The following is a 22,323-nucleotide window of genomic DNA, read 5'->3' as shown; positions in this document are numbered from 1 at the left end:
ACACTTCACCGAAGAGAACATTCAAGTAGCCAATAAACACCTGAAAAGATACTCACAATTGTTAGCCATTACTTTATTACTACCCATTGCCATTGAGTCAACTCCAACTCATAGTGACTCTATAGGACAGAACAAAACTGCTCCACTCGGTTTCCAAGAAGCGACTGGTGGGTTCATACTGCTGACCTTTTAGTTAGCAACCACTGCTTGCCATAGCTCTTAAACACTGCGCCACCAGTTACTTCTCATTAGCCATTAGAGAGATGCAAATCAGAACTACAAGGAGATATGATCCTACCCACGGAAAATTACCAGTGATTAAAAAACAGAAAAGGCAAATGTTGGCGAGGTAGTGGGGCGCCTGGAATCCTTACTCACTGTTGGTGGAATTGTAAAATGGTACAACCACTATGGAAAACAGTGTGGTGCTACCTGAAAATGCTAGAAATAGAAATACCTTATGATCTAGTAATCCGTCTCCTAGGGATATAACCTAGAGAGCTAATAAGAGAGACACGGACAGACGTAGGCACACCTGTGTTCATTGCAGCATCACTCACAATAGCAAAAAGATGTACTGCCCAACAATGCATGAATGGATTAAACAAAATGTGATACATATATACAATGGAATACTGTACAGCCATAAAGAATGAAAGTCCTTGAAACATAACGTGGATGAATCTGGAGGACATTATGCTGAGTGAAATAAGCCAATCACAAGAAGACAAGTATTGTATTATCATATTTATTATAAGAAAACAAGAATAGATATACATACAGAGACCAATGCTCACTGGTGATTACCAGGGGTGGGTGGGTGGAAGAGAAGGGAAGCAACCTTGAGACAGTAGATACTTGTTATCTTTGGTGTTGGGAAAGGCAGCACTGAATGTAGGTGAACTGCACACAACTTGACCAAGGTAAATGACATCACTAAGAAGTGCATAAGAGAAAAGGATGTATTTGGCAAAGTATGGCAAATATAAATTTGCAACAACACCAACAACCAAAAAATGCATGTGTGGTTACAAATACGTGTATCGGCATATATGTGTATGGCTATGAATATGTGGGTACATATGTGTACACAGAGGTATCTATAGGCATTATGTGTATGCATGCATGTATATCCATATATATAATTAATATAATTAATCACATGAGGACACAGTTACAGATACTTCTTACACATAATCAAATACCTCATGAGACTGGTTTTCTGGGTTTGAGGGCTTAGGATCAGTCTAGTGGAACAACTCAGATAATTGGTACAATGTACCATATTTTATGCAAATAATGTGCCCTTTCTATGTTTGTTTGCCAACCAAGCCCTATTCCTGCAAGGTATCTTTGTAAGCACCACTATGCCAATATTTTTTTACATGTTGCTGTAAACAAATTAGCATAGTGTACTTACAAAAAGACCTGGCAGGGGGAGGGCATGGCTGTCAAACAAATGTAGAAGGTTTGCATTATTTACGTAAAAACACAGTAGTTCATAATGTGTATTTTCTACATCCCAAGGTGTTGAGTAGCGTCTGGGGTCTTAAAAGCTTGTGAGCAGCCGTCTAAGATACAACTATTGGTCTCTACTCATACAGAACGAAAGAGAAAGAAGGAAACAAAAGACTCAGGAAAGTAATCTATAGGGCTAACAGCCTACACAAGCCACAGCCTCTACTACACTGACACCGGAAGAACTTGATGGTGCCCACCTACTACTACTGACTACAGATGCATCTTGATACAACGGGAGAAAAATGTTAAACAGAACTCAAATTATTAAAAACTCCAGACTTACTGGACCAGTTGAGACTAGAGGACTCCCTGAGACTACCACCCTGAGATAATCTTTAAATCTTAATGCAAAATTATCCTTTGAGGTCACCTGTTAGCTAAATAAAAGACTGGCTCAAGAAAATAAAGAATATCAACCATGAGTAATGAGCTCCTTTAAAAAATCATCTACAGGAGACCAAATGGTCTAAAATTACTCTAAAGCAAAGATGTGAAGGTAGGAGGGCAGGGAAACTAGAGTACTAGAAATGGTACAACCAGAATGAAATAAATGAAAATGATGACACATTGCAAAAAACATAACCAATATCACAGAATAGCTTCTGTAGAAATTGTTAAACGGGAAATGAATTTGCTGCGTAAACTTTCACCTCAAACACAATAATATATTATTAAAAAAAAAAAGAATTTGCCTCACATAAAAAAAAAAAAATAGCAAGGCCCAATTATATACTGTATACAAGTGACACACCTACAACAAAGTGACACAAAAACGCTAAAAATAACAAGGATGAACAAAGGTATACGAGGCAATCAATACGAAAGCAGGGGTTGTGATGCCAATATCAAGGTAGAATTCCTACAAAAAGCATCAAATGTGAGAAAAGGAAATTTTTAATCGTAAGACCACAATTCACAATAAAGACATAACAAATAACAAATCCACCACCCGTCTGTCAGTTTATCATACTGTGGTGGCTTGTATGCTGCGATGATGCTGGAGTATATGCTGCCAATACTTCAAATACCAACAGGGTCACCCAAGTGGACAGTTTCAGCAGAGCTTCTAGACAAAGACAGACTAGGAAAAAAGGCCTGGTGATCTACTTCTGAAAATTAGCCAGTGAAAACCCTATGGATCATATCAGAATATAGCCCAACACAGTGCTAGAAGACGAGTGCCCTAGCTTGGAAGGAATTCAAAGTACACAGTAGCGGCAACAATGGACTCAAGCACATCAACCATTCTGAAGACACAGGACCAGCAATGTTTCATTCTGTCACACATGAGGTCGCCATGAGTAGGTGCTGACTAGACAGCAATGAACAACAAAAACAAGATTATAAATATTTATTTACCAAATAAAACTACAACCACTTTATTAAAGCAAAACTTATAAAACATGTTAGGAGAACATAGATGAAAACACACTAAAAAAAGGAAATGTTAACATACCACTCTCAGGACAAGACAAATTAAGTGGACAAAAAATACTAAGTATGAGAAAACCGCACAACGGAATCAAAAAAGCATATTTTCTGTATATACACTGAAATTTTACATCTGATAATAAAACACTTTCTTCTCAAGTGCACATATAGTAGTCACGAAAATCACATTACAAAGTACAATACTTAGGAAATAGTTAATTTTAGATGAGAAATAAAATAAGTATATTGACAATATTTTTTTTAAATCTTGCCCGTGAAAGGAAGGCAAGTTACAGATGTATTTCAGTGCAGGGGTACCTCATACTCTGTGGTTTTTGTTGTTTTGCTTCAGTCAAGTTTGTTCCGACTCATAGCGACCCTATGTACAATAGAAGGAAACACTGTCATCCTCACAATTATTGTTATGCTTGAGCCCACTGTTGTAGCCACTGTGTCAATCCACCTCATTGTGGGTCTTCCTCTTTTTCGCTGATCCTCTACCTTGCCAACCATGACGTCCTTCTCCAGGGACCAGTCCCTCCTGATAACATGTCCAAAGTATATTAGAAGTCTCGCCATCCTTGCCTTCCAAGGAGCATTCTGCTTGAAGTTCTTCCAAGACAGATTTATTCATTCCTTTGGAAGGTTAGGTACAAAGATTAGAGGGAAGACGGTTTATGCCAACAGGGGAGGAACAAACTGGAAAAGGAGGGTGAGGATGGCTGTACAATTTGAAGAATGTAATCAATATCACTGTATTATACACACAAAAACTGCTGAATTGGTGTATATTTTGCTTTCTTTTTGTCAACAATAAAAAAAAGGAATGAGTTATGTTTTTAATTAAAAAAAAACCTAAGTAACATTATGTGATATATTCAGATGAGGAGGGTTAAGCTTAATTAGAATCTCTGGCAAAGGGTGTAACGTGTGTAGACCACAAGATAGAGGCTAGTCACCAGGACAGCAGTAAACACAAAAGGAAAGAAATAGTCATTTGAGTGTTAAAATTATAAAACTCATTTTTCAAAAATCTTATACATTCCTGAGTCATTTTGTAAAAATAAAAATTTATTCTAACAATCGAATATGGTTTTGAAGATATATGATTTCTCCACCTGATCCCATTCAATTGTGAACTCTCAAATCAAGAATGTCTTAACTCATCTCTGCAACCCTTGCAGGGTAAATAGGAGCCCTGGTGTTGCAGTGGCTAAAATGCTCGGCTGCTGAAAGGTCTGTAGTTCGAACGCACCAGCCGCTCTGCTGGAGAAAGATGCGGCATTCTGCTCCCGTAAAGATTTACACCCTTGCAAACCATATGAGGTTGCTATGAGCTGGAACAGAATCGATGGCAACAGGTGTGGTTTTGGTTTTGTGCAGAGTAACTTACACTTAGAAAGCCTTCAAATAACGGCAAAAATAAGTTGCTTAACTCAGTAGTACTTTGAAAATTGAGAGCAGTGAGGGAGAAATGCAGTAGTTTTGCTGGATTTACACTGAAACAGGGCAACTGGGTTCCCTGCAAATAGGATGACAAATGGAGTTTCACCACTAAGTGACCCTGGCAAACCAACACTAGATATATTATTTTTCCTCATTTGTTATAATTCTTCCACAAATACAGTGAAGCATGACAAGCACTTAGAAAATGCCTAATGCACAGTAAGTATTTAATAAACACTAGTTATCATTATTACTGTTATTGACATTATTATTCTTAATGCAAAGCAATTATGAAATCTTCAAAGCAAAAGAGGGCAAGTAACTCTTCCCTCTTACATGAAATATTTCCAGCATCACTTAGAAATGGAGATAATATAGCTGTAGCCACCCATCCATTATTAGTTTCTATTTCTGCTTAAAAGGTCCCATATATCCCTGGTAGAGAAAGCCAGAATTAGAGATAAAGGTTTCTTATATTGATTCCAAAGATAGTATAACAGAGTGACATGTATGACTGCGAGTAGATTTCATCCTCCTGTATTTCTCTTGGCTGGAAGTCTGACGCAGATGTGGTTCTGTTTGTATGAAATAGGAATGCAATCAAGAACTACTGAGAAAATGTTGGTATTTTCCCTTCACCGAAATATAATTGTTTAAATGCAGGCTAAACGAAATTCAAGAAGCAATTGAAATAATCTCAGAGAAAAAGGAAACACTGGTGGCATAGTGGTTAAGAGCTAAGGCTGTTAACCAAAAGGTCGGCAGTTCAGATCCACCAGTCATTCCTTGGAAACCGTATGGGGTACAATTAAGAAATGAAATTTAAAAATAAAGATTAAAATTTAAAATCTAACCTTCAAACCCTGAGGCAATGACCTATATAAAAAGTCCATAATTCTTATTTTGTATTTAACAAAAAACATTTTAAAATAAGTTGCTCTTTTTCTAGGTATCTCTAAATAGAAGGCAAGTTCTAGTTAAAATTATAACACATTTAAAAATATTCAATTTGATGACATCTATGGTGTGTGGCGCAGTGGTTAAGTGCTACGGCTGCTAACCAAAAGGTCGGCAGTTAAAATCCACCAGGCGCTCCTTGAAAACTCTATGGAGCAGTTCTACTCTCTCCTACAGGGTCACTATGAGTCGGAATCAACTTGACAGCAACGGGTTTGGGTGTTTTTTTTTTGTTTTGTTTTCATGGTGGTGATTATATTACGTGATCTCTGGCAACTCAAGACAGAATGTTACTGTTGGGAAAATTTTAAGTATAATTTTTAAAATTTTGCCCAATTCTTCAAAATATAATTGCCAATGACATCACTGTGCATTACCAATGAGGAAGAATCCATTCTGTCATTTTTAAATTCATGTCCTAGAAGTTAACAGTTTATAAAACTGTGCCTGGTTTATTTGGAGGAAACAAATATATCCAATTATTTCAGAGAAAAGGCTTCTCCCTCAAATCAGCTCAAAGAAAAAATATTTAATAAACTATAAACCTATTTTTTTTTAAACAATGCTGCCACCTTTTGGAAAAAAATGAAATGTCTTCATTATTTCCCAAACGTTAAAGAGTATATACCACATCCAAAAGAGCCAGATTATGATCTTCCAACTGCCTACTGAAACAAAACACGTAATTCTGACCACTTAGTTTGTTCTAATTCTTAATAAGTGCTTCTTAATTGAGTACTAATTAATTGTATTTTAGCATATTCAAATATTAAATACAAATAGGTTGAGGTGATATCATCTAAAACAATGCAGTTCTGTAATTATATGTAGTAGCAGGCAATGCAGGTTTTGAATTATTAGATAAAGATATACAAATCCTGGAAAAAAATAAGACGGGGTATCTTAATGGAAGTTTGACACTGGCAAAGAAACTACATTTAGCAGGACACTGGCTAAGCAAAGTCTAAACCTGAACTACATAAGAAGAGTTACAACATCATGGGAAAGACACTCTTATTTCTACGAAAAGTATTTTAGCCCCTGAAGAATAATTTGGTCTACTTAACATAAATAAAAAGAAAAATATACCATAATCACCTGTTTTAAGATTTTTATAAAACTATTTTATCATTTCCTGTGGTTTTTAAAATTTTGTTTTGCTTTTGTGATTCTGGGTCCTATAAATATCTCCATTCATTTAACCAATGTTTTTTGAGTACCTACTCTGTACCCAGGTGTGAACACATGAAGTTACTTAAGTATTCAGAAATAAAACAATCACTTCATGCTTAAAATGGGAGGAATATTCCCTAGTTATGTGGCTGTTGTAAAGATATAAAATATTTAGAGTTAGCTACATTAATTTAAGCATTACTAAAAAAAAATGGAAGCTATAGAAAGTTAAGAACAAAATGGAGAAATAATGTGTTTCTAACTTGTTATAAATTAAATATGTAAACTTCAGTTTAAGATAGCCACTGATTCATGTTTCCCTCTTTTAACTCTCCAAATCCTATTGAATTTATTAAAGAATATAAGAATAAAAGAGGAAGTAACTATGCTGGAAAAACAGGTAAAAGGTAACATCAAAAGGCCAGAAACTAAGACCAACAGGTCTGAAATACATAAAACAGATATGTCTTGCACAGAGCGGTGTTCAATAAATATTTGCCACATGAGAAAATTAATGAATGGTACAGGATGAGATGGAAGGCAAACTCAGCAGTGCTGGCAGGCCCGTGAATCAGCACAGGCAGACAGAGCAGCCTGGAAAGAATCTATATGAGTTTTTCCCAAAAAAATTCTCAGAAAACGCCAAGCGTGGTGCAGTAGGGCTGAGAACAAGGGGCAAATGGTGGGATCAAGTCAAAAGGCTTTGAGGATGCCACCAGTGCAACCACAGGGAGTTCCGGTTATTATCACCTAATGTGAACAGCTTGTAAGGTGTTACAAAATTAGGTTAAAAAGGCTCCAAACAAGTTCAGTATCCCAATGAGACTCTTCCTTATTTCTCAGAGGCAACCCACAACTCTGATCTAATACTGACATTCTTAAGATCCGACTTGCAGGGACTGAAAGTTAAAGCATCCCGAGTACACTTAGTTCTCCCAGAGTAATTCCACCAAAGCCCTATGGGAGGCCACTTGCCTGTAGTATTCACTAAGGTCTCACCTGGTACACACAGCCAATCTTAAGCAAAATGAAGGCTACAAAATACGTCTAAGGAAGGTAATTAGGAATCAGAAAAACAAAAACAGAAAGCATAAAATAGGACTAAAGATTAAATGTACTGCTTATTACAATAAATATAAACAGGTAAAAGCCATTATTATTTTTAAAGTAACTCTTCTTCAGTATTCCCCTCCCCCACCCCCCCAAAAAAAGGGTAGGGAAATATATAATTCTTATGCCAGGCCACCTCATAGATCTTTGGCCATCTTACATCTAATGACTTGGGACCAGGGACATGGATATGGCTCTATGCATGATGATCTAGAAAGCTGGAACCCCTTTAAGCTTTGTGTGCCAAGTACACAAAGCATCATAAACAACTATTACTCCAGTAATAGTAAGGATAAATTCCTTTGGTCGCTCTCCACTTGGCACAAAGTATGTGGTCGTCCCAAATAATTTTAGCCCTGATGAGTCTAGAAAAAACTACTAAAGCCAAAAACATATTTTTATTCAATTTAATAATTATTAATCATAATAATTTAGTCATATATTTCATATACATATTCATAAATACATTAAAGTATAACATTAAAAAACATTGGCCTAACCCCACTTTATGTATATAAAGTACAATCAATATTGTTAATCACTTCAGAGTCTCTCTCTTTTAGGTTCATGAGACTCAACTGCATGCTTTCCCCTAGACACTCCCACACCATGGCTGCTACAGAAACCACATTCAACAAATAAATCAGCCAAGTTAGGGTAGAATAAAAATATTTTCAAACATGCAAAGACTCAAAAAAATTCACCTCCCTTGCATCTTTTCTCAGGAATGTACTGAAGCAATTATGACACAAAATCAAAGTGGAAGCCATGAAAAAGAAAGCATGAAAGAAGGATATCCAGAAAGTAGGATATCCAACATAGGTTAAGAGGCAATGGGAATCGTGGTCTCAATGAAATGAATTCTTTAAGGTACTGAATGTCTGAAAAGACCTTTACTTGACTTCAAAAGATATTTTTTCTGGGTATAGAATTCAAGATTGGCAGTTTTTTAATTTTAATACTTTAAAGGTAGTCTTAGTCTGAAAGCTCCACTGAAACCTGTCCATTCTGGATGACCCACTGGAATTTGAAATGATGGGGGCATAAATTCCAAGCATCATAGCAACACACAAGCTACCACGGTCCGATAAACTGACAGATGGGTGGTGGCCTAACTATTTACCCAAAAGAAATAAAAACTCATGTTCAGACAAAAACCTATACAAGAATGTTTATAATGGCTTTCCTCACAATCACCAAAAACAACCTACATGTCCTTCAGCTGGTGAATGGATAAAACAAACCATGGTAAACCCATACAATGGAATAAACCTGTTGCTATCAAGTCAATTCTGACTCATAGTGACCCTATAGGACAGAGTAGAACTGCCCCATAGGGTTTCCAAGGAGTGGCTGGTGGATTCGAACTACCAGCCTTTTGGTTAGCAGTCGAACGCTTAACCACTGTGCCCCCAGGGCTCCAGGGTATGACAATGCATATTTATTATGATATATAATAAGCCAGACTGAAAAGGTTACATGGTATATTATTCCATTTACATGATATTCTGGAAAAGGCAAAGCTATATAGGGACAGAAAACAGACCCGTGGCTGGTTACAAAGGGTGGGGATGAGGTGATGGAATCATCACTAAGGGGCACCAGGGAATTTCTGGGATGATGGAGCTGTTCTACATCTCGATTGTGGTGATAGTTACACAACTCTGTGCATTGTCAAAAATCACAAAACTGTACACCAAAAACGGTGTTACCACACATATATTTCAATAAAATATTGTGCATATTTTTCAGTTACTGATAACTTACAAAAAGAAATATCTTTCCCTCTGTTTGCAATGTGCCAAAAAATACTTAACCACCATGATAGTTCTATACATTTTTTTTTTTTTTAAGTTAAGACATATTCCCTGACCTGCCAAAATATATATAAAAGCTCATTGTGGAAAAAGTTTAAGGTATTAGAGCAAGTTACCGAAAAATCCTAAGCAAAATAATTTGAGGGATAAATCATAAGATACAGTTTATATAAGCTGTATGAGGAAGGAAGGTGTTCCATTAGTCTGGAGTTACCAGAAACAGAATACAGTTTTGTAAAGGGTTTAGTGTTTCTCAGTATTATTGCCGTTATTATCATTTGTACCTTTCAGGTGAGAATACTGAGACTTGAAGGATGCAAATACTTTGCCTGTGATTCCTCAACTATTAGGTGAGATTCTAACCCAAGCCTGTCTGACCCCAAAGCATGAGATCTTCACTGGGATGACGGAACAACACAGAAGAGGAATCCTACCCAGCAACACTGATCTTACAGCCCTGTACTTTAAACAGAGCTCCAGAGAATCTTCAAATGCAAACTGGTGAGAAAGAAAACATAGAGCCTTGTTAGGATCTCCTTTGCACACTCTTCAGGTGGATGGACCTACTTCTGACAGCAGGTTTTTTTGTTTTTTGTTTTTTTTTTTTTGTACTGTAGATGAAGGTTTACAGAGCAAATTAGTTTCTCATTAAACAAAAAACGTATTGGATTGGCTGCCAACCCCACAACATGTCAGCACTCTCCTCTTCTCGACCCTGGGCTGGTGCGCCCATTTAGTCTCGTTTTGTTCTATGGGCTTGTAGCAGATTTTGGTTGTGAGGAAGGTGATTCCCGGGAGCTAAGGCGCCGCTGAGAATGATGACCACCAAGAGAAAAAAGGAGGCAATGAAAATACACAGCCTCAATTACACCAGCTTTGAGTCACAAGGGGACACAGGAAAAGAAAAATTCATTTCTCTGCCCTCCCGAGCCACCTTTGGTCAAATACGTCTAAGGATTTGTCCTTGTCTACGATACGCAACACCAAGGACTAAAACTGAAGGGTCCTCCGCAGGCGTGGAGTGCTGCGCTGGGAGGGAAGGTGCGTGCGCTGCCCCGGCCGTCGGGCGCAACTGGGGAAGGCAATGAGACGCAGGGACAGCGGACAGACCGAAGCCGGGCCGCACAGCCCGCCTGCGCGGAAAATCACTCAGCGGAAGGGGCCTAGAGCCAGGCTGGGGCAAAGCTCGGACTTCAGAGTAAAGGGGACAGCGGGGGAATGAGCTCTGGATCTCTCTCCAGGTAACAGGAGTCTCACACGTGGCTTTAGTTTCCAAGACGCTCTCACTTTTCCCTCATTTAATGACCACGCAACCGCCGCCCTAGCTCTAGTCTCACCTCTCCAGTTCTTGTACTCCGGGATATAGTAGTATTTGTTCCCGAGCTGGTCCGTGCCCACGTGCTGCTTCACTTCCTTTGACAGCACTCGCCACAAAGAGCCAAACAGACGCTGAGACCAGCCCATGCCGTCCGCCCAACTCCCGGCTCGAACAGCAGCCCGACGCTCGGCCCCAGATGGAGCGCCCCACGCCCCGACCCCGCCCCGCGGGGGTCCAGCCCCGCCTCCATGCCCGCGCTCTTCAGTAACGGCTCTGACTATTGGTCAGATGGATTCACGGCTGGGCCAGTGGAAGACGCAGCTGTTACAGCCCCCGCGACCAAGCCCTGTCATGGCGGCGTCCAGTGCTCAAGCCGGCTCGAGGGAACGGGATGCTTGGGTTTTTATCTGCGCGACAAGCCGGTTTGGACGACCCTCTTCACCTCCGGCGAGCGGAGTCCACACGGAGGTAAAGAACGCCTTACTTTTTTCTCCAACAGGCCAATTAAGAGACCAAACCAGTGGTCATGTTAGCCTTGCTCCACACTTACCCGCCCCATTATCACTTTGCTCCCGCCAGTCTCGACTTAGCCTTCTGCCTCTGCTGTGACTTGTGAAAATAGGATATCTTCTATGTACAGTTGAACAGCTTATGTGCCCCTGGGAGGCATCCCTGGATTAAGCGCTTGAAAGGTTAAGCGCTCACTACTGGCCGAGACTGGCGATTTGAACTCAGCTAGAGGCGCCTCGGTAGGGAGGCTTGGCGATCTGCTTCCGAAGGGTCGCAACCTTGAAAACCCAATGAAGTAGTCGTCATCGTGTTTCTTTCTGCAAAATTTGCACAGATGAGGTTGTTGTGAGGGCAACCAACAATAACAGCAAGGTGGTGAGTGCAAAAAAAGGACTTAGGTGAGGACACTATGAATATAAATGAGGTTACTTTTTCATTTTGTTCCTTTTCCCTCATGTTACATCCCCAGAGAAATAACTGCCCTTCAAGGATTCATTCATCCTTTCAGGCGACATATTTAGTGAATTCTGTGTGCAGGCAGTATTTAGAGATAGAGCATAGGCCAGGAATTGAACAAAATTCAGCTTAACTGGAGAAAAGAGCTGGAGAGCGGAAGCTATTACCAAGAGAAGACACTGAAGAAGTAGGCAGAGGCTAGCTGAGGAACAGCCCTGTGTGGTTAAGAGGTATGGAGAGTAAAATAAGATGACAACTGTTGCATTTTGCTCTCTGCTTGGAGAATGGATTGAAGTTGAGAGCCAAGTTAGGTAACTGTTGGCAGTTTTAATTGTCCAGAAGAGAGTGATGGAATTCTGGGCCAGGCAGATGACAATTGGAATGAAGAGAGTAGAGACACATGAGAAATATTTAAGAAATAGATGGAACGGCAGTGGACACTGATTGGATGTCATGAATGATGAAAAAGAATCAATGATGATTCTCAGATACACGGCTTGTGTAACTGTGAATGATGGTGACATTCTCTAAGACAGGGTTTTCCATAGGCGGAGCAAAATTTTTTTTTTAAATTATGCGTTACATGAAAGTTTACAATTCATATCAGTTTCTCATACAAAAACTTACATACACATTGCTGTGTGACCCCAGTTGCTCTGTCTACAATGTGACAGCATGCTCCTCCTCCACCCTATATTTCCTGTATCCATTCAACTAGCTCCGGTTCCCCTCTGCCTTCTCATTTCACCTCCAGACAGGAGCTGCCCACATAGTCTCATGTATCTATTTGAGTTTAGAAGCACAGCCCTCACCAGTATCATTTTATGCCTTTTAGTCCAGTCCAATCTTTGTCTGAAGAGTGGGCTTCGGGAATGGTTTTAGTTTTTGGCTAACAAAGCGTCCCTCCAGTCTCAGTCACACCATTAATCCTGGCCTTTTTACTAGAATTTGAGGTTTGCATCCCACTTTTCTCCAGCTCCATCAGGGACTCTGTTGTATTTCCTGTCAGGGCAGTCATTGGTGGAAGCCAGGCACCATCTGGTTCTTCTGGTCTCAGGCTGATGGAGTCTCTGGTTTATGTGGCCCTTTCTTTATCTTGGAAACCCTGGTGGCATAGTGGTTAAGAGCTACAGCTGCTAACAAAAAGGTCGGCAATTCAGATCCACGGGGCGCTCCTTGGAAACTCTATGGGGCAGTTCCACTCTGTCCTATAGGGTCGCTATGAGTTGGAACCAACTCGACAGCAAAGGGTTTGTCTTTTTGGAGTTCTTTTTCTCAGGCTCATATTTTCTTTGTGTCTTTGGTGTTCTTCATTTTGCTTTTCTCCAGGTGGGTTGAAACCGACTGATGCATCTTAGATGGCCGCTTGCTAGCTTTTAAGGCCCCAGAAGGCAGAGCAAATTTTGCTTGAGCAAACATGATAACTTTAATTTTGTCCGCATTTATTTTGAAGAACCTGTCAAGATAATTCAGTTGGAGAGTGGAGGACATGGGTGCATATGAGTTTGGTGCTCAGGAGAAATTTAAACCTCTTTAATATGATACAGGGAGCCCTGGTGACGTAAGTGGCTAAGTGCTGTGGCTGCTAACCAAAGGGTTGGCAGCTCAAATCCACCAGGCACTCCTTGGAAACTCTGTGGGGCAGTTCTACTCTGTCCTGTAGGGTCGCTATGAGTTGAAATAGACTAGATGGCAGTGGGTTTAATATGATGTATGAAGTCATGAGGAGGAGATGAGATCATTCAGGTGCTATTTATAGAGTAAGAAGAGAAGCTATTCAATGTCAAAAGCCTGAGAAACATCAACATTTAAGGTTAGGCAGGAGAGTGCAAATGAACTGAAAAGGAGTAGCCAGGGGAATAGTAATCATGTGAGGGGGCTTCATTTGGGGACAAGGGAATGGCAGTGTAGATGGGAGATTGGTTACAGACAGAGGATCTGATCAAATAAGTAAATATATTAAGGGTAATGGAAGCCACGTTTCTCACTGTTGGGGAAAAGGGAACTCAAGGAAGGGATGACAGACCTTTGCCTGTATACGTGTTCGTATGATAGCTTTTTCTTGCTTGTCACAAAAAGCACATATTACTGTTGTCATTTGTAAAATCATCAACTAGAAAATTCTTTTTAAGAAGAAATGACAATTTCAATTGAAAAATTGTAGAAGTTATTTTCTGATGAAAACATAGAAGCTCAGAAATGGCAGAGCAGAATAGTGGTCTGGAGAAAGAATATCCAAGTTCAAATGTAGCTTAGCTGGGTTTTTAGCACTTGGGTTACCAATTATTACGCTTATTATTACCAGTTATTACAGTGTCAGCAAATAGTAGCCTGTTAATTAACATTAGTTGTTACTAGTATTTATTGAGAGCAAAGTCAGACAGCTAATAAGTGTTATTCTGGATATTTGAACATTAAACTGTCTTCCAGAAGAAAAAAATGCCATGAATATCTTTAGGCACTTAATAATGCTAAAATTATTTCCAAAAAATATATTTGTACTGCTGCTGTCACTGTGCGAAAATGTCAATTTGTACCTTTTCTAGCACTGTGCATTGCCATTAAAATTTTTTTTTTAACTCACAATTTGACAGGCCAAAAATATTTCATTTAAATAAGAATCTTTTTGATCAGTAACGGGTTTTGACATTATTCTGTTATTCGTTGTCATTGAGTTGACTTCAACTCATGGGGACCCCGTGTGTGCAGACTAGAACTACTTCATGGGGCTTTCAAGGCTGTGATCTTTCAGAAGAAGGCAGGCCTGTCTCTGGATGGGTTTGAAGTGCTAGCGTTTCAGCTAGTAGTCGAGTGCTTAACTATTTATGCCACCCTTTGACTCCTTATTCTGCTTAAATTAATGTAAATTCTAATACCATCCAGCAGACTCAGACAAACTCAAATCATTAACATTCACTAGCACATTACTATATGTTAGGCATTGTAGTGAGCACTTTTCATGTATTAACTCATTTAATCATAGTAAATATCCTGACCATGATAATGATAGTTTACAGCTATGAAATATCAGAAATCCTATTTAGGTCTTAATTTGTGAGAGTATTTGTTAATTGTATTTATAAATATTTAATTGATTTTATTTCAGTGTGCTTAATTGTTGAGTTAAACATAATCATTTTGTACTTCCAAGTGTTAAGAAACACTGCAGGGAATTAAAAAAAAAAAAATTCTGTAATTTAAGGTTTTCTCCACTAGGTGTCATCAGTTAAGTATTACGTCAAAAGATAACTAGTGTATTTTAAGAATTTAACTTTTTGTGCAAATTTGTGTCAGCCTCTAAATTTCTTCATAGAAACTTAATAAAATAGCATTTTAAATAAATTTTAAGAAATTGCTTCAGGAGAAATTATTTGCCTTCAGTTGTTAATACCGTTGATATTTTAAAAGTGTCTACAAGGTCTTTAAAAATCTCACAGTCTAAATGCTGTTTAGATGTATAGTGGAAGAAGATTTAAACATTGCTTGTGATTTTTATACTACTTGTAATTTTGGTGAAATAAGGAAATTTTTTATGTTAAATTACTTTCTAGGTAAGTTTTTTTGTGTTTCTTTTCTTCCTTTTAATTTTTATATTTTTCCTAAAGGGTTTTGGGACTGGAGTTAAACAAAGACAGAGATGTTGAAAGAGTCCATGGCAGTGGAGTTAACACCCTTGACATTGAACCTGTTGAAGGGAGATAGTAAGTTTCTTATATAATCATTTTTCTTTATTAGTAAGATACAGCAAAATCTTGCTTTTTCAGATTAATTACATAGAATGTTCATAAAATTTAGTAAAAATTCAAAATCGTAGCCTTTTTAATGTGGAACTGTTAATTTCAAATGAATAAAGAATGTCAAACCCACAAAATACTGCCAAATAAAAGTATTTCCAACCTACGTTATTATAAAAATTTCATTGTTTAATTCAGAAATATTTAAATTCTTTAGGATGTAGAGCTCTTTTAAGTACTAGGGTATGTCTTTAGATGCTCTTTTATTTTTACTAATATTTTATTGAGTTTTTGGTGAAAGTTTACATGATGAGTTAGGTTCCCATTTAACAATTTCAGTGCAAATTGTTCATTGACATCAGTTACATTTATCAGACTGTGTCAACATTCCTTTTAATTGTGTTGTTTATTCCATTTCCAGTACTGTAGTTGCTGGCCCCCTTCTCATCTTTGCTTGTGAGTAATTACTGACCTTTTGGTCTCATACAGATTGTTTCTAAGTAGAACACCAATCGTAAACGGGTAATATCCTTTATCTTGTATGCCACTCTGCTGTTTCACTAAAAGGTAAACTCAGGGAATAGGCTCGGTTCTAGGTTTAAAGACTGTCTCAGGGCGTCCTCTGTTTTCTATTGTTCCAGTCTGTGTGGCCTTTTTTTTATTTTAACTTGAGTTCTGCTCCACATTTTCCTCCCAATCTATCCGGGACCACCTACTGTGACCCCAGTCAGAACAATCAGTGATGGTAGCTGGGTACCATCTAGTCCTTTTTGTCTCAGGGTAGATGAGATCCTGGCTTGTGTAGACTTGTTTCTTCTCTGAGCTTTTGGTTACCTTTTTTACTGTTTTGTACTTGGCAAGTACAGACCAGTAGTTGTTTCTTAGAGGGCTGCTCGAAAGCTTTTAAGACCCCAGAGGCTACTCACTTCTCTAGGGTGCAGATCATGATTTTTGTGAACTATGTTTTGCCAGTTGACTGAGTTGTCCCATGAGACTATGGTCCTAAGCGTTTAAACCAAGCACTGGGTTTGGCTTTTTTTGGTTAATGGGTAATGATCATGATCGGCTTTTCATACTTTTGGCTGTTGGGATATCCTCTTTGGTAGAGCTTCTTTTCATGTCCTTTACCCTTTTCGTGACTGAGTTTGCCTTTCTGTTGTTGATTTATCGCAGTTTTCTATAGATTTTAGAGATTGGACCCTTATCAGATTTTTGAAGATTTTTTTCCTGGTCTGGTTTGTCTATTTACTTTTTTAATGAAGTCTTTTGACGAGCATAAGTTTTTAATTTTTATGAGGTTCCATTTATCTATTTTGTCTTCTATTTGTGTATTCATTGCTATGTTTGTTATCCCGTTTTACAAAAGATTAAATCTCACAGTTTTTTCTCTGTTTCTTCCAGAAATTTTTTGGTTTTAGGTTTAATATTAAAACCTTTGATCTGTTTTGAGTGTGTTGCAAGGTATGTGTCCTGTTTCATTTTTCCGCAGGTGAATATCCAGTTTTGCCAGCACCATTTATTAAAGAGACTGTTTCTGCCCCACTGAATGTACTTTGACTGCTTGTCAAAAATCAGTTGTCCATAGATGATTGGGTTTAATTCTGAGTACTCAATTCTGTTCCACCAATCATACGTCTGTCGTTGAACCAATACCAGACTATTCTTTCCATATGAAGTTGGTCATTAGCTTTTCCATCTCAGTAAGGAATGTTGTTGGGATTTGTAGCGGGTTCACATTGTATCTGTAAATCACTTTAGGTAGAATTGACATTTTCACTGTATTAAGTCTTCTAATCCCTGAGCACAGGATGTCTTTCCATTTTTGCAGGTCTCTTCTAGTTTCTTGTACTAATGTTTAAAAATTTGCATTGTATAAGTCTTCTATGTCACTGTTTAGGTTAATTCCTAGGTATTTTATCGATTTGAGGACTATTGTAAATCGTACTGTTTTCTTGATTTCTTTGTTCACGGTACTCTTTGTTAGTGTGGAGGAATCCAGCTGATTTTTATGTGATGATTTTGTACCCTGCAACGTTTTTAAATTCTTTTATTAGTTCCAGCAGTTTTTTTGTGGAATCCCTAGGGTTTTCTATGTGTAGCATCATGTCATCTGCAAATAGAGATAATTTTACTATTTCCTCTCCAACTTGGATACTATTAATTCTCTTTCTTATTGCTCTGGCTAGGACTTCTAATACAGTGTTCAGTAAGAGTGGTGATAATGGACATCCTTGTCTCGTTCCCGTTCTCAAAGGTAACACTCTCAGCCTTTTTCTGTTGAGTATAATTTTGACTGTTGGTTTTGCACACATATGCCCTAATTATGTTAAGTAATTTTCCCTCTTTTTATTTTGCTAGGAGTTTTTATCAGGAAAGGGAGTTCAGTTTTATTGAATGTCTTTTCTGCATCACTTGACTTGATCATATGGTTTTCATTTGTGTTATGTAGTGAATTACATTGATTGATTTTCTAATATTGAACCATGCTTGTAATCCTGGTACGAACCCCACTTGATCATGGTGTGTGGCTTTTTTGATATGTTGCTGAAGCCTGTTGGCCAGAATTTGCTGAAAATTTTTGCATCTATGTTCATAAGGGATATTGGTCTGTAATTTTCTTTTTTTGTGATGTTTTTGCCTGTTTTATATATGAGGGTTATGCTGGCTTCATAGAAAGAGTTCGGTAGTGTTCGTCCTCTTCTGTGTTTTTGAAAAGATTGAGTAGAATTGGTGTCAACTGTTCTCTGATTGTTTGGTAGAATTCTCCAGTGTAGCCATCTGCTCCTGGACTTTTTTGTTGTTGGCAGTTTTTTGATGACATCTCCAATCTCTTTTATGACGGGTCTGTTTAAATTTTCTACCTCTGTTTGTGTTTGGGTAGGTAGTGTGTTTCTTGGAAATTTGTCTGTTTCATCTAGGTTTTCAAATTTGTTGGAGTACAAGTTTTCGTAGTAATCAGTTATGATCTTCTTTATTTCTGTTGGATTGGTTATAATGTCACCAATTTCATTTCTTAATTTGGTTATTTGGCTCTTTGGTTTTTTTCTTTTGTCAATCTAGCCAGTGGTTTGTCTATCTTAATGGTTCTTTTTTCAAAGAACCAAATTCTTGTTTTGTTGATTCTTTCTATTGTTTTTGTTTTCTATTTTGTTTATTACTGCCCTGATCTGTATTATTTCCTTTTTTCTGGTAGCTTTTGGCTCCTTTTGTTTTTCCTTTCTATTTGTTCAAGTTATTGGTTGCAGTTAATGATTTTGGATCTTTCTTCTTTTTTAGTGTAAGTATTTATTGCTAAAAAATACTTTTATTGCAATGAATTTCTCTCTGAGTACTGCTTTTACTATGTCCCAAAGGTTTTGATATGTATTTTCATTTAATTCTAGGAATTTTTAATTCACTCTTGATTTCTTCTGTGAACCAATAGTTTTTTATAGTGTATTATTTAGTAAGATTTTGATGTTTTGTTTTCATTTTCATTTGATTCTAGGAATTTGTTTAATTTCACTTTTGATTTTTTCTAACCCAACAGTTTTTTAGTAATGTATTATTTACTTCTCATGTATTTTTCTCCCTATTTTTTCTGCTGTTGATTTCTAGGTTTGTACAAAAAAATTTTTTTTTTTACGGTTATGATCCAAGAAGATGCTTTGTATGATTTCGATCTTTTTAAATTTTTTGAGACTCGTTTTGTGACCTAGCACATATTTTGGAAAATGATCCATGTGCACTAGAGAAGAATATATTGTTCTGATGCTGTGTGGAATGATCTACATGTGTCCATTACGTCCAGTTGGCTTATGGTTTTATTTAAGTTCTCAACGTCTTTAATGATCTCTTTGGATGTTCTGTCTATAATTGGAAGTGGTGTGTTGAAGTCCCCTACTATTATTGTGGAGTTGTCTATTTCCTCTCTCATATTAGTCAGTATTTGTTTCATGTATTTTGGAGCATTACTGTTAGGTGCATACGTAGTTATAATTTTTATGTCTTCTTGCTCGATTGACTTTTTTATTATTATGTAAGATCCTTCCTTCCTTATCTCTCCACTAACATCACTAAAACCAAAAAAACCAAACCCATTGCCGTTGAGTCGATTCCAACTCATACACCCTACAGGACACAGTAGAACTGCCCCATAGGATTTCTAAGGAGCATCTGCTGGATTTGAACTGCCGATCCTTTGGTTAGCAGCCAAAGCTCTTAACCACTATGCCACCAAGATTTCCTTAACATCAGTATACAACCTATATTTGATAAGTTTACTTATTTCTTACAAGCTTGATGTTGTATTGTTTGTGGAATTTACTTATTGAATTTTTTTCCCAAATATCATGTATTTGGTCCTTATGATTGCTCATGCTGTTGCCTTTTTTGGAGATTTCTCTTTCTGTCTCTTATTTTTTATTTATTTCCTTTTTCCCATGTATAGATACCAGTATTTATTTAATGCTCTTTCCTTTCCGTTTGTAGTATTACCTGGAGTAGTACTTGCAAAGCTGGTCTGGTAGTACCAAATTCTCAGAGCTTCTGTTTGTTTGGGAATGTCATAATTTCCCCTCATTTTTGAGTGACAACTTAGTTGGGAAAAGAATTCTTGGCTGGCAGTAGTTTTTGTTAAGTATGTTATATATGATGCTCCCTTGTCTTCTGGCCTCTAGAGTTTCAAGTGAGAAATCTGCACTGATTCTTATGAAAGACCCTTTGTATGTTATATTGCGCTTTTCTCTTGCTGCTTTCAGACTTCTCTTCTTGTCCCTGGTTTTCAAAAATTTCATTGGGACATGGCATGGACTTCATCTTTTTGTGTGTCTTCTAATTGTGGTTTGTGTAGCTTCCTTTGTTTTCAGGCTTGGTTCTCTATTCAGGTCTGGGAAATTCTCTCTGATTACCTCTTGGAAAATTGTTTTTATGCCTTTATCGTTGTCACGGTAGTCTGGGATTCCAATAATTCTTGTTTTAGATTTCTTAATTGAATCCCATATTTCCGTTTGGGTTTGTTCTCTTTGTTCTTTTATTTCTCTTGAGTCTTGGTAAGTTCAGTTATTTTGTCTTCTAGTTCATTTATTCTGTCTGTCTGTTTGACTCTATTGTTGAGTGTTTCTCTTGCTTTACTAATTCAGTTGTTTTATTTTTCAGTTTCCAGTAGTTTTTTTTCAGGGTTTTTTTTTTTGTTGTTGTTATTGTTCCATTGTCCTTGTTGAGTCACTCATTTTGTCCCTACATTTGTTTCCTGATCTCTGCTAGTTTGTTTTCTGTGTACTTTTTGGTTTCTTTAAACATATTTAGCACCATAGTCTCAAAATTATCAATTTTTTCCTTTAGGCTGGCCTCTTCAGGAGAAATTTTCTTTTCTTCATGTTTTGCTTTTGATAGATCCTTCTCATAGTTTTGTGTGTTTTACTGTTATACTTTAGACCATTTTGTTATTCTTTTTTTTTTTTACTTTAAATTTTGTTTTCTGATTTATGTGGCAAATTTTTCTGGTTTGGTGCAGTGGCCAAGTGCCCGACTGCCAACCAAAAGGCCCAGGCCCACAGCCACCAACCACTCCACAAAGACTCACAGCCCTGCGACCCCCATGGGGCAGCTCCACTCCACCCCACAGGGTCGCTATGATTCAGAATCAAACCAGCAACAGTGGGCTTGGTATCTTCACCTGAGAACTAGAGGGCATTCTAGAGAGCATTCTATCCCTAGGTTTTTGTTTTTGTTTTTTTTTTTCAGCGTTGATTCAGGAGTTCTGGATATTTGATCTCTGGAATTCAATACACATGTGTGGGGCAGTAGATTTTAGCTGGTGGCAGATGCCGATGTCAGCAGTGGGGCTTAACTTTCCTGTGGCGAAGATGGGGGTTCTCTGTCTTTCCCTCATGGACACCCCTGCACAGGCTCTCCCATGGCATCCCGCTGTGGGCAGAGAGCTGGCCATTTCCCTCTGTGTTGCTGATCAATCCAAAGTATTCCCCTTGCTTTGCTGCCCTTGCATTTCCTCCTGGTGCTTGTGCCTGTCCATCTCAGGCCTCAGTGGGATTCAGTAGTACCCTCTCTCAGCGCCACAGCCTTCTTTTGCCCCCTCCCAATTGCATGGCCCGCGAACTCCCATGGCCATTCCATGCTGCCTTAAAAAGACAGGCTACAGCTACCTCATATTAGCTCCCTTTCTGTATTCCTTGCTTAGGGTGTAGCCTAGCACCATCCCAAAATGGCTGCAACGAACAAGTGCTCCAGATATTAGCGAGTAGATTCGCCTAGTTTCTGTGCTGTCCCCTCTCCTGCTCTCCCCCACTTCTGGGTTCACCCTGACTCCAGTATCTCAACTGTCATCTAGAGTTCTGAGATCTCAATCTATGCTTGTTTTTATTCATTGTTCAATGATTAGTTGCTGGGAGAGTCACTCACTTTGCCATCTTGCTCCGCCCTCCTAGCTGCTCTTTTAAAATGTAATTGCTACCCTTAAGGCATCTAATGCGAAAACAGATATAAAAAGTAGATATAAAAAGGTATAGTTTGGAGATTTAAGTTTGAAGCAAGCCTGACTTGTATTTGTGTTCCTCCTGGACCCACCATCTACCAGTTGTGTCACCTTGGGCATTTTGTCTGGCTTTTGTAATTCCCAGAGCCTTATCTATAGAGTGGGAGAAATAATACCTTCCTAACAAGTTTCTTGTGAGGATTAATTGAGATAATGTGCATAACATGTAACTAGCATAGGACCTGGCATATCATAAATGGTTGCTTCCTCTACTGCAGCTATGAATGAAAAGCAGCATCACATATACTTTTGCCCCTTTCATCCATTCTGCACGTAACAGCTGAAGTGCTTTGAAAAATGCAAATCTAGAAATGTCAT

General features: G+C 38.1%; 2 protein-coding genes across 7 annotated transcripts in view; one reads left to right on the top strand and one right to left on the bottom strand.

Moving 5' to 3' along the window:
- The window catches only part of NDUFAF2 (NADH:ubiquinone oxidoreductase complex assembly factor 2), a 225,447-nt gene extending 214,473 nt beyond the window's left edge, over positions 1–10,974 (bottom strand). For both annotated transcript variants that reach the window (XM_003408053.4, XM_023545491.2), the window contains exon 1: positions 10,793–10,974. In XM_003408053.4, coding sequence (XP_003408101.1) covers positions 10,793–10,919 — 127 coding nt within the window. In that variant the 5' untranslated portion in view covers positions 10,920–10,974. The remainder of the gene's footprint in view (positions 1–10,792) is intronic.
- Positions 10,975–11,064: 90 nt separating this feature from the next.
- The window catches only part of ERCC8 (ERCC excision repair 8, CSA ubiquitin ligase complex subunit), a 57,437-nt gene continuing 46,178 nt past the window's right edge, over positions 11,065–22,323 (top strand). Inside the window, exons 1-2 of one of the 5 annotated variants that reach the window (XM_023545486.2) lie at positions 11,065–11,241; positions 15,345–15,440. In XM_023545486.2, the coding sequence (XP_023401254.2) occupies positions 11,165–11,241; positions 15,345–15,440 (173 nt within the window). In that variant the 5' untranslated portion in view covers positions 11,065–11,164. Of the gene's footprint in view, positions 11,242–15,342; positions 15,441–15,894; positions 15,930–17,659; positions 17,728–22,323 lie in introns of those variants that run through there. The other 4 variants (XM_003408052.4, XM_064272325.1, XM_064272310.1 and 1 more) reach the window with 4 other exon arrangements.

Source organism: Loxodonta africana, chromosome 2 (assembly GCF_030014295.1).
Source record: "Loxodonta africana isolate mLoxAfr1 chromosome 2, mLoxAfr1.hap2, whole genome shotgun sequence".
NCBI classification, from domain to species: domain Eukaryota; kingdom Metazoa; phylum Chordata; class Mammalia; order Proboscidea; family Elephantidae; genus Loxodonta; species Loxodonta africana.
This window is presented reverse-complemented; position numbering and strand designations above follow the sequence as displayed.